Source organism: Buceros rhinoceros, unplaced genomic scaffold (assembly GCF_000710305.1).
Source record: "Buceros rhinoceros silvestris isolate BGI_N320 unplaced genomic scaffold, ASM71030v1 scaffold19582, whole genome shotgun sequence".
Taxonomy (NCBI): Eukaryota; Metazoa; Chordata; class Aves; order Bucerotiformes; family Bucerotidae; genus Buceros; species Buceros rhinoceros.
The window spans coordinates 26,595-39,196 of NW_010400904.1; the positions used below are offsets into that span (position 1 = coordinate 26,595).

The following is a 12,602-nucleotide window of genomic DNA, read 5'->3' on the forward strand; positions in this document are numbered from 1 at the left end:
ACAAAGTAAGATTTCAGAGCTGCTGTGGGAAAAAGGGATGAATGTGCCACTGCTCTTTCTGGAAAAATCAGTTAAGTAAAATACAGAAGCCGAAACAGCCAACCCCTGTACCAGGGCATATGGATGCACGTATTTATCTTTTCCATCACTGAGCCTGATGTTAGTGCAGAGTTTCTCAGGAACCGTTGATAATGCATGCTGGAGATTTTCTTCCTTCTGCTCTTTCAGCACATGACAGGTATAGATTTTCCTATCATCGCAGCTTGAACTAACACGATATAACTCTGTTCACCAAGGCATAATTTGCTTAAATCTATTCTCTGTCTTCAGCCACATTTTCACTTAATACTGAGAATTGCTGACTGCTTCTTTTGGAATAGACAGTGTGGCTGCAGGCTGCTAAAAGCACTGTGTTTTATCTAACTAAAAACTAGAAACCAAAACAGCACAAGAACACCAAAGTTTCCATTTGCACAGTACTCCCCATTACCCAAACTTGTCCTGCTGACTGGATTTCGTTTCCACCATTTCTTACCTTTGTGGTTAAAAATCCCCTCCATCTCCATACTACTGCGAGAGTGAGCGATGCAGAGGGACCCACAGGGGACCAGGCCTTCTGCAGCTGGGGACCGATCTGTAGTTCGAACCAGACACCAGTCGGGCTTGTCATGGGGCCTCTCCAGGACCTCCACTGTCTGCCCACGGCGGATTGTCAGTTCATTACTGTTGCAGGCGGTGAAGTCATGGATTACCACTGTCAGCTCGCACCCACCAGACAACTGTGAAGGGAAAAAACAAGAAGGAGAAGCCAGATGAATGCTTGTTATCAAATCCTCCGTCATGCACCGTTACCTATTCAGGATTCCTGGCAGGATTCTTATTTTGGATGAGATAATACGCTTCTAGGACCTTCCACATCAAGAAGAGACCCTTTCAAATGAGGCAGTTCTGGCGTTTTAGAACAGATTTCCAACTCTGCTTGTCTCTGCCTATGTTCAAAGTACACTGGTTGTGACAGTGCTGGGCGGAGAATTTAAGCAGTTTTTCTTGCTAGACTGCTCCTTACGCCGAAAGCTGAAGTAGCAGTTGCTTCAGAATATATTTTACGCAATTGGCAACAAAAAGCAAGTTATTACTAAATAAAGTCACTCATGTCTTTTGTTATCTTGCAAATTCAAGGCAGAAAGAGGGACTTTTTTCAAATGAGTTTACCACTCAGTTCACGTGTGCAGGTCACAAAATCATCCAGGATGCTCGATAGGTAATTATAAAAATCAGCCTAAAGTTATTCTCATAAGATTCCTAAATACTTAATTATTCAATAGAAAATCCATATGGGTTTAGGACTTTCACATTTTTGCCAATTCCCTAAATAAAACCGAACTCGAACTAAAACCATGCAAGCTCAGGACCTTCCCTCCCTTCTTCAAAAGACTTCATTATAATTACTTTGCCTAAGCTTAAGTTTCCTCTCTTTGATTATTTCATCTGCTTTGATGTGAAATTAAAATTATTATCACAACTTTGTAAAGTTCCCAAGATTGCTCAGCATCAGAGCACCCATCCAACTTAAGCAAACAACCCGGGATTTCCTTCTCCTTCCACACAGCAATGGTGTTCCAGGCTACTTCAGCTTCTTGTGTGTGAATATTTCTATAGCTCAGGCTGCTTCAGTGCCATATTCATATCAGATCTTGGTTGGTATGCAACTTCAGTGAATTCAGTAATTTTGGACCAGTAAACTCCTCGAGCTCAGTGAGGCAATCCTGCAGTGCTCTAAGCTGATAAAGGAGGATACATACCCTGTGAAAGAGTCCCAACTGCAGCACATACAGAAGCATGTGCTACCCCAACATACTGCATGGTTCTGCCACGTTATTTTTGACTATTAGGTTTAGGCTCTTACATGGCTGCCAGCTATATGCCATGAAGTTCAGCAATAGGAGATAAGAGACTGCATTGTAACTTATTTATTAGTTTTCATTACAAGCCTGGAACTGAAGCACCAGATAGAAGCTTTTCTAGGATAACACTATTTGTTACCAAGCAAGAATTTTAGAGTAAATGACAAAACCAGCAAAACCCCAATAAGACTCAAAGGCTAATTCCAACCTTCTGTTCCTCAAGCCTGCAACAAACCACCAATCATAATTCCCAGCAGATGGTCTGCAGTAACTCCAGAGCTTTCCCATGGTACCTGCCTGCTAATCTTGCTGGCTACCCTTGCTTGTGTCTGCATACAAAGAAGAAAAAAGATTTCTCGGGGGAATGCAGGGGCCAAGAAGGGCAGAAACCCCTCATACATATAGTGTTTTAGAAAGATAAATCTGCATCCATTTAGATCCAGGCTAAAAATTAATCATGCTGCCTCTACTACCTCTCTCCAGACAGCTCCAATATCCAAATTACAGGGGGGGTGTGTACACACATCTTCAAAACATGCTACCTTCTCCCTCATTAAAAAAATCTCCTTTTTCCTTGCACCCTTTCTCCATATTACATTAGTTTTTAATCCATGCAAAATTATGTCAAAGAGGAAGAAGTAAAGAGCTTTCCCTTGTTTTCTGGTATCGCTTTATGTTTCAGCCTTCTTCGAACTCAGAAACAATTGAAGCCATCTGTATGCCTGATGGGGACTAAGAAAAAAACCTGATGAAATATGACTTCACAAGGTGTCCAATGTAGACCAGATTTTCTCAGGAGAGTCTGTATCCCAATCAGTTCAAGCACCAAGACAGTAACAAATTGACACTTTCCAGAAACTGCATCTAGTCTTTGTTTTTTCCTCTAAATACCTACAAGAGCATAGCTTTGGTGCTCTGCTTGGTTTCCTGACCTTTTGCTTCCTACAAATACAGATTAAAATACACACTGTGACGGGTGCAAAGGCCACATGTTTTTGGCTTTAATATAGATGTTCTTTCTTCTCCTTCCCGTAATAAAAAAAAGTGGTAAGATCTCAGATTTTATGTTCACTAAGTATTTTGTGTAGTACCAAGCCAAAGGAAAATGCAAACAATGGCTATCAGTGGCTATGTCAGAAACTATTAAAGTACAAAAAAATTCTAGTCTTTCAGACAGTGTGGGAATCAGATATCCTAGCTGGTCAGTATTCCACTGAAATCCCATATTCCGTCACACTTCAGTACAGCGTGTAGGACACTTCCCACATGCAACTGTTAGTTTCACACCATTCTCAAAACATACACTAATGCCATTAGATGCAACTTAGTGCAGGACTTCTCCACCACTGCCTAACACACAGAAAACAATGACGTTCCCTACCCAACATACATCTATGTCATTATGAAGACCTGACTAAAAAAAAGCATTTACCAATTTTGCCCTCCTTTGGGGTAACAACCCTTCTCTCTCCCTGTAACGGTAATAGTCAGGAAACACTGCTTTCCTCTCAGTTTCATTGTTCATTTTCTCTCCATAAGACACTTTCTGAAAGCAGTGTCATCCTTCGCACTGATTAAACACAGCTGGACGGCAAGCAGTGTCTGTGATTTAGTGCGTTGCTCAACAGCTGTTGTTGGACAGCTTGGCAAGGCTCTCTAGGCTAGCTGGAGGGAAGAGCAGGAGGCACAGCAGAACCAGGAGACTACCTTGCACTGAAGAAAAGGGAGTTATAAATCATCCAAATCCAAATTTAGGCTGAATAAGGGCTTTATATACTTCACCCATCCTTCTCAAGAAAACCCTTAAGTAAACTGAATTAATCATGCATAATAAAAATAAATGAGGTTGTGTGTGAAACATAGAAACTGGAGAGACAGAAACAAGATGAGAAACAAAAGGCAGACAGAAATAGAACTACATGAAAAAAGGCGTAAGGTTTAATTAAACAGCTTATCATGGGACAGAGTGTTTTGCTGTTGCTGAAATTAATGTTAACCATCTATGTTCATCTCTCTGGGGCCTTTTAACTACTGTCACTTGTAGAGAGAGAAAAAAACCCAAACCTGTAACACAAACTTACTGTCTGAATACATTCTTAGTGTAGGTTTGCTGATGTCAGAGACACCACAGCAAGAGTTCATCGGCCACCAGTATCTGGGTAGATCACGCCTGACAGTTTCGCCATGTACAACATCCTTTACATCAAGCTATATAACCTCCTTTCAGGACTGCAAATTAAATTTACTGTCCCATGGTAATTTTACGTTAAGGAGAAGGGAAACGAAAGAGAACAGCTAATAAGATTTTTTAATTATTTCAAGCATGAAAATCTTCAATCCCCTTTTAAAACAGAAACAAGTTCACTGGCGGAGAAAAGAAATGGGAGATGCGCAAAGTTCTGTCTTGATGAGTATTTCGCTTTGACCAGGTAGCTACCCAGACTTGCTTTCTGACTTTGAAAAGAAGTGTATAGACAGAGCCATGTCTGGGTTTTACTAGCATTTGTTCTAGTGATGGGAGTCTTTTCTCTGCAGTCTCAGCTGGCAGAACTAAACACTTGGTTGCTTCTTGCTGCTTTAGTCCTTTTTCTATTTTCCGAAGTACAACATACAAGCTTAAAGAAGTAGGAGAATGAAATACAAGTTCACATAGACAGCAGTACAAAGTATTACCAGCTGGGCACAAAAGGCAATTTCTTCAAAATAAAATAGTGTCCCACTGATGACCAATAGCAGCTAGCACAATTCCTACTATTCAGGATAACACTGTACAACAGCTTTTCTTCTAAAAGCCTCCTATCTTCTCAGCTAACGTATTAGTTTCTACCAGCTCATTTAATAGAAGCATGAAAAGACCTATCAGACCTACATTATTTCCTTCAGCCTCCCCATTTCATTTCCTATGCATTGGATGAAGTTCAAAAGACAACATTTAAATCAGATCAAGCTCCGAGGCTAGGAACTGTTGAAAGGTGTAACGACTGGGCCAAATGTCATCTCTTTAGACATTAGCCATCTAAAATGCTGGCTATGCAGCTGCCAAAAGCAAACGGAAGGAATGTTGTGAAAGGTAAAGGGCAAATTATTTACTGAGAAGGGTACAATAAGAGCTCTCATTCAGAAAACTGCAATGCTTTGATGGAGTAGAAATCTCTCTCAAAAAAAAATTTGTTTCACTCTGGACTCCATTATGATCAATACCTCAATACCTCAGGATGGGTCAGTGCTATGGATGTATTTAGCATGTCTTGCAACAGGAAGTTACAGCCCATAATATTAAAAACAGGCTGGAAAGGGATGTTAAGTTACCTAGTCCACTTCTTTCTCTTCCTTTAGAGCATGATCAACTACATCTACGCAAATCACGATCAACATTTATCCAAACTGCTCTCAAAGATCTCCAGTTATAGAGATTCCCAAGCCTTCACAACTACTCTGCTCTAGGGCTTCACATTTTCATACCCATTAAAAAAATATTATTGCCATCTTTTATTAAAGGCAAGCCCTTTGATCTCATCCCATCCACTGAAAACATGGGTAAAGGACTATTCTGTAACTATGTGTAGTAGCTTTTTTACACACTTGAAGACTGAAGTTGTTCTTCCTGCCTTTTTTCTTCAGCCTAACTAGTCCCAACTCTTTATCTTGCCTTGTAAGTTATGTTTGGTGGACATCTAATCAGTCTTCCTTTTTTTTTCTTCTTTACCCTGGAACTATTCCAACGGACCACTAATTTGCTAAAATTCTGTACTCAAAACTGCATGCAGCATCTAATAGAGGCCTTAGGAGGGCCGAGTAAAGAATGAGGACTTTGTGTTTTGCAGCTCAGCATCCTATTTGTACAAGCTGAGATATGGCTGCTCCCTTTCACCCCCCACCCCCCCGCCCACCATAATTGCATCACTGTTAAAATAATAAACAGCTTGTGAGCTTCTATTGCTTCTAGATCATCTTCCCAAAAGCTGTTCAATACACTCAACTGTTCTCATTAGTAGTTTACTATTTCCACCTATTCACATTAGCTCAAACATGTCCCTATTAAATTACATAGTAATTTCCAATTAACTTCTCTCATTTGCCAAGATGATTCCAAATTCCAGTTCCACCTTCCAATATTGTATTCAGATGACATGAAGCTGGGAAGGATGTCGGCTTTATAAACATACGGTCCATTGTGTCATCCCAGTCATTACTGAAAAGCAACACACAACAGTGGAGCAAATGATCAGGAGTTACAACTCTAGACCAAAAAGCCAGGGTGGAGAAGAAAAAAGCTAATCATGCAGCTATTTGTTGTTAAGATCCTTCCAGAAAAGAGGATGCAAGGAAAACAGCTCATTTGGACAGTATTCAACCACTTACTACAAAGGCTAAGGATTTTTAGCTCTTTCGAGGTATTATCTCTGAGAAGGTGAGAAACAGTATGGAGTTTTGGATAAAGGACTTCATTCTTGATATTCTTTCTGTATAACAGCTTAAACTTAAAAACATTTATTTCAAAAGGATAAACTGACTGTATTTTAAAAGGATAAACTGACCGAACATGTAATTGGAGAGAACAAAAGAATGGTTTTACTTGGCTGTTAATTAGTATGACATAATTGATAATTTGTTGTCTTAATCACAATAGTGGATACACGTGAACAGAAAATGTTCAGCAATAGCATAAGCAGTAATAGAGTGCTAAACATTTTTACCACTGGATTAACACTATTTTAAATTACTTGATATTTTTATTGTTTCTCAGTTTGGAATCCCAGCTCACTTTGGGATACGCTCCAAATTTGACTGAGGATTTCTGCTGCTCCACCGGCTAATCACATCGACAGCACCTAAAATCCATAGAACTGTTTTACTCCATCTCTGGAAGACATTCATACATACTTCAAGCTTCTACGCTGAGAAAACAGTCAATTTTAAACCCCATATGGACTGCAGCTAATGAATTTTCAACAAAGTGAGAGATTACTTCAGATTCAGCAAGTGGTAAGATATCCTATAGATTTCACCATCCTGCCTATAAGTGTTCCTTAGCAATTTTTATTTTGTATTTTTTTAAGCAGATTTAAAATGTTATCTTCTTAATGTATTTAACAACCCAAAACATATAATAGAAACATTAAACAGATTCACACACTTAAGAAGTGCACACACAGTAAACCCCTTCCTTGGACATACAATACAGAGCACAGGTAACTTCCAGGGAGTCTCCCAGTTTTCAGTTTGTTTTTCTTGTCAAAGAAGAGTCTAACAAAAATTTTATGTACTAGCACGAGAGCCCAAAAATACTTTAAATACAAACACTACGCTCACTAACCAAACTTAAAACTTAGCTTAAGAAAAAAATATTTAAAAGCCTTCTCCATTCTTTCTTCCTTCCATTTCTCCTTCTTTTAACTTATAACTCCTGTTGAAGAGGTTGTTGGTAAGACAACTCCTCATGTCAGATTGGAAGTCAATCTTGAGGGCATTTCACTTGACCAACTTTCATAGCAATTCTCATATGATGTATGGAATAGTACCATGAAGGGCAACAGGAGACAATCCATGCCATTCCACAGTAAATAGTACATCACACGCAACTGAGGAGGGGCAATGACTGAGCAAGGCAGGGATGGATTGCACCACTCCCATTTGAATTGGAGCACAATCCAGCTAGGCTGTGTGCACACAGCATGATGTCTTAGCCAACAAACAGGGAAATCAGAGAGAGCATGTCTTGCTTCTCAGTGTTATAGATTACCTAAACTCTTAAGAATGCATAAAAAATTAACTAAACTGTTTTGCGAGTGTACACAACACCATTTTTGTAAATCACTAAGTAAGAATGCAAAGAATGAAACAGCATTAGAAGGGTCATCAAAAGACTTTTTTTTTCTCTCTAACCAACTATTTTTCTCACAGATATCCTTAGAAGAAACCACCAGCAAACCCACAGATGAACTTCAGTACAAATGTTCAAAACATAGGCCATTTTTGACAAGAGTAACCCTAAGCATCTTATAGTTTCTTTCTGTCTTTCTCTTCTTTACATGGAGAAGTCAATCCACAGTTTAAGTGATATGCAATAATACAGAAAACGAGCTCTCTCTTAGATGACGATGTGAATGGTCAAAATATTACTCTAAGAGCCTGTTCACTTAGCTGCAATGTCTCTACCTCCCTCCAAAGTCCTGACACGTCTCACTTGCCAGAAATCTTCTTTCAATTCTTAAGTATCACACGTGTTTCATAAGAATTTTTACTTTTTTTGATGCTTATCTTTCTTCCATCCATGAGAAACTGTGGCTCTGTTATCCTTATGGGATAACCCAGGCAGCTTTTATAGTCAGAGCTGGGGGAAAGGAAACACTAACACCAGTATCATATGATAGTGTTATGGGTTACTCCTCTTTAATACGGTGATTCCCATCACCTCTCACGCAGAAAGTGAACACTCCTACTCTCTAACCCATGAACACTGGATAGTATTTTTCCTTCACCAAAGTAACTATATGGCAAATACCAACCTCAAGCCACTACAAAAAGGAGATGGTATGCTTTCAGAAAGGCTGAGACCAACATCAAAAAAAATTCTATGCATGAGTAACAAATTTTATGGAAAATAAAATCTTTTTGAACTGGGTTAAACCTTTGAACAAACTGCAGAAGAGAGAGGACCAAAATGGTTTCAGTTTGGAACAAACATGATTCTTACATGACCTATTAGGTTTAACCAATCACTCCTCCTCCCCCAAGGTATAGAGACATTTCTTCTATCGCATACAGACACTTTCTAGAGACTGAATATTTCCACCCCTCCTTTCTGGAGGTACTAAGAACTAAATGTGGGCACTAACTCACACTAAGGGACGAATCATTTGCTCTTAGAACAGAGCAACATCTCGGAAACTTACCTTATCACTGTCTAGCGTGTTCTGTGAGGTTCGAGAGGCGATTGAAATAGTATCAGGTTGGCTGCTACCATCTCCCTGACTGTCCAGGTCCTCGCCGTCTCTGCAAATAATTCAGTTTTCATTAGAATATTAGCACTGTGTTTGTAACGTGTTAGTTCCCTACTTGTGACTCTGAAGAAGGGGCACCTAGACATAATGGCAATGGACAGCAGCCAGACAAACTAACTGATGCAAAAATCAATTATTCGACACTTAACAATTGGTTCTACACTTTAACAGATTTGTTTGCTCAAGTTCTACATCACGTAGAACTAAGGCAATAATCAACCAGACGGAACTATGGCAAAAAACTTACACAGCTGCTTAGCTAAAGCAGAACACTGAGTCGCATATTTTAACCTCCATGAAAGGAAACCAAGGACCTGAACAACACATGCAGAATTGTAAAAATCTAAAAGGTACAGCTATCCTGTACTGCAATTCCAAATCCCTTCTGTAGTGGCTGAACGTACATAAGCCAGGGACTATTCAAAGCAGAAATCTCAACAAATACAGCTTTGCAGGAAACTGGAAATTAATTGTAAGACAAAGTTGGTCAACATGACTTCTGCTTTTGTCCAATTCACTGAAAGTAATTAGAAATTCCACACTACAGGGGAGAGTGCTGTTGTGCACTTAGAGATCTCTGATTATTTTAAATACTACTTACCTTCTTCCTTTCTGTTTTGTTGTTGGTGCAGTTTTGGGGATGTGGATCGGCTCTTTCAATGCTCCTTTCAGATGAATGGTCCTTTCTTGTATCACTTCCCGGATGTGTTTGATCCAGTCCTGTTTATTCTCTATACTGGATGCCTTTGATATGCAAAAGAAACAAAGCCCCCCACAATGGACTATTATAGCTGAGAAGATCCACACATACAGTCAGCTGATAAACACAGATGAAGACATAAAAAATGCCTTTGTGAATAATTTTTGAAAACTCGAACAGAGAAAAGGAAATTTAATCTAATTGTCTCCATTTTGAATTGCCAACACTACGTTACACTTCTCAACATCAGTAATACTGTTCATTTGAACATTTTTAGATTCAGATTCCTCTTTCATAACTTGAAGGCTAGAGCCCTGCATCCCATGTAAGACAGGATGGATTGACTTAATTCCAGTAATAACACCTTGAACACCAGTATTTTAAATTCATGCTGCATTTGAGGTCAATTAACTTGATGTAATAATCTACTAACTGAAAGAAAAATTAACTGTTACTGCAATACATATATGTCCACAATACATTTCATGTATTACTCTTCCCACTTTTGAAACATACCTGGAAGCAGAAAGCTAATTTAGGGATTATATTTTAATAACTGCCTGCAATATGTAACTCATCCATATTTTTGAGATACTTTGGAAAAGACTTGATGTCCAACTGCCCAACCTGTAATCTGATTGTTTAACCCAATTTAACCCTGCATCTAAATGCTATTAAATATAAGCATTATTGCAGATCTAAAATAAATTTATACACAAATTCCTACTTCTTTTAATAGCCCTCAGCTGAAATAATTGGCTTTGAAAATATAAATCTTTAATATACTATAAATATTTCATAACTAGGGATTCTAAAGGGCTGGATAAAGTTGCAGGAACAGATGAACAGTTAGGAAAAAGATCTTTCTTTCCTTTTACAAACAAAAACATTTAAGAAAAGAAGCCCAATGTTCAGTTAAATCTTTAATTTAGGTTTTCATGGAATTTACTTATAACACTAATGTGCTAAGGAAATGTTAGTTACCCACCTTCAAAGCCAAACAAATTTTAAAAAATTAACAAAATTGTGAAAAGCTGCATATACCATACAAATTATTTAAATATCCAATGCTGAAAGTAAAGGAAAGAACAGAAATACCTTAAAGGGATCAGCCCTTCAACAAAACCCCTTATAATGCTCTACCCTGAGAGGATAATTTCAGGCTCTGAAGCACTGTCTGTGAAATTATGGGAGTATTAAGACTGAGCACATTGTATTACTCGTGTATTACTAATGTTACATTTAACTTCCTTGCCCTCATAGACTGCTGCCAGAAAACTAATGTGAACTCTTCCTAGCCTGCAATTCATCAGGAAAACAAACTTACATGTTGTCTCTCAAATTTGAGTGGCAATTTTTAAGTGGCATTATTGAGTAATCACCAAAAATATGTAAAAACATAAGTTAATAGTAGGTGTAATAACCTGTGAATAGGAAGATAAACTCTTTTTCAACTCAACAAAGCTAAGAGATACAAAAGAAAAAGTTTCAAAGCTGACACAGTCCTCAAACCGTGTCAAATTACCTGTTAGCTGCTTGTGGTGTTACAAAAGAGTTCTCCAGCTGAAACAGTAGGTCCAAAGTTACATACTAGCCACATGAAAAATGGATACAGCCATTTTCCTAGCTAGGCAAGGAACACTACTGACTTCTGTAACTTCCCAGACACAAAATTTATAGGCATCACATACACTCTCATCCAAAGGCAAGTATCTTCAGAAAAGCTTATAGCCCACAGAAAGACATAACATTTTTTCAAGTGTTTTGATTTCTGCATAAAAACAAGGGCCATGAAAAACAGCATCACCAACAAGCAGCATGACCTGAGAGTGAAATGTAACACTGATACCATGATTTGCCTGTTGCATATCAGTTGCTCTGCCAGCTAGTGGCTGAGTCCTCAGGCTGTAGTCCATGGGACCAGACCTACTCCGATTCGTGAAAGCAAGTTTGTTTAATCATTCAGTAGACCACACAGATTCCTCTCTGCTGTCAAGAGACATGAGTTAGACATATACAACATCCTTCACACACAAAGGAAAAATCATCTGTCACCAGCTGTTACTCTCAACATAGGAAAAGTTATCACTTGTTGCCTTCCCAATAAGCATGAGCAACAACCACAAGACTTATACAGACTGCAAAAGTACATCTGCTAAAATTACCTTGAGAACAATTTTGTTGTCTGAAGTTGGTGTCCTTCCAACCCATAGAGCAAACTTGCAGGGATCTCCTTCTACATGTTCCGTGACACCCAGTTCAGAAGTCTGAAATAAAGGAAAATTTGTTAGGATGACATGGTCTTTTTTCCTCTGAAGCTGCAAAGGGATGCTAATATTCTAAATACTAGAGCTCTGCTATTTAGAGATTTTTAGAAGCTGAAGGCTAACTCATATGCTAGCAAGAAACCTTTATCCTGGTGGCAGTGGTGGAATTTCTTCAAAAAAGGACGTTCTATAAGCTAAGCAGTTTTTCCTGTAAACTGTAACAATAAACAATACTATTTATAATCTCATTTTACATTTTTTATAATCTTATTTTACATTTTTGACTTGACAGTAAAAACCTTATAACTCTAAAAAAAAAGGTACTTGGTAAAAAAATAAGTCTCAGCTCCTCTCCTTGTGATTTCCACCAGGGAACACTCCCTACTTATCAATTTTTGTGTTTTCTCTCAGGTAAGATACACATAAGAATTCTCTTGGTATCTTTCAAAGCTCTGATCTCTTTTCTGCCAAAGAAGCCTCTCCTAGCATGTTCCCTTCCCTCTGAAACAGATGAAACAATTCAGAAATGCAGCTTCCCTGAAGAACAGAGGGGACAGCTATATTAACAATCAGTGTTTGGGAATGTTCTAATGTTAGACCTTAATAGCTAATTATCATCCAGAATGTTTTCACTTTCCAACTGAACAACATCTCAGTCATAGGAATCGGCTTGCAGTTAGACGATTCATATAGGCTCTGCTCCAAAAAAAAAAAAAAAAAAAAAAAA

The 12,602-nt window shown here is 38.5% G+C and overlaps 1 protein-coding gene across 1 annotated transcript in view; it reads right to left on the reverse strand.

Moving 5' to 3' along the window:
• Window positions 1-535: 535 nt before the first annotated feature.
• LOC104489880 (triple functional domain protein-like) overlaps window positions 536-12,602 on the reverse strand; it is a gene marked incomplete at its 3' end in the record, with an annotated part of 16,905 nt that continues 4,838 nt past the window's right edge. Inside the window, exons 3-6 of the mRNA XM_010132089.1 lie at window positions 11,774-11,875; window positions 9,510-9,652; window positions 8,801-8,900; window positions 536-779 (exon numbers count right to left, since the gene is read on the reverse strand). Of these exons, the coding sequence (XP_010130391.1) occupies window positions 536-779; window positions 8,801-8,900; window positions 9,510-9,652; window positions 11,774-11,875 (589 nt within the window). The remainder of the gene's footprint in view (window positions 780-8,800; window positions 8,901-9,509; window positions 9,653-11,773; window positions 11,876-12,602) is intronic.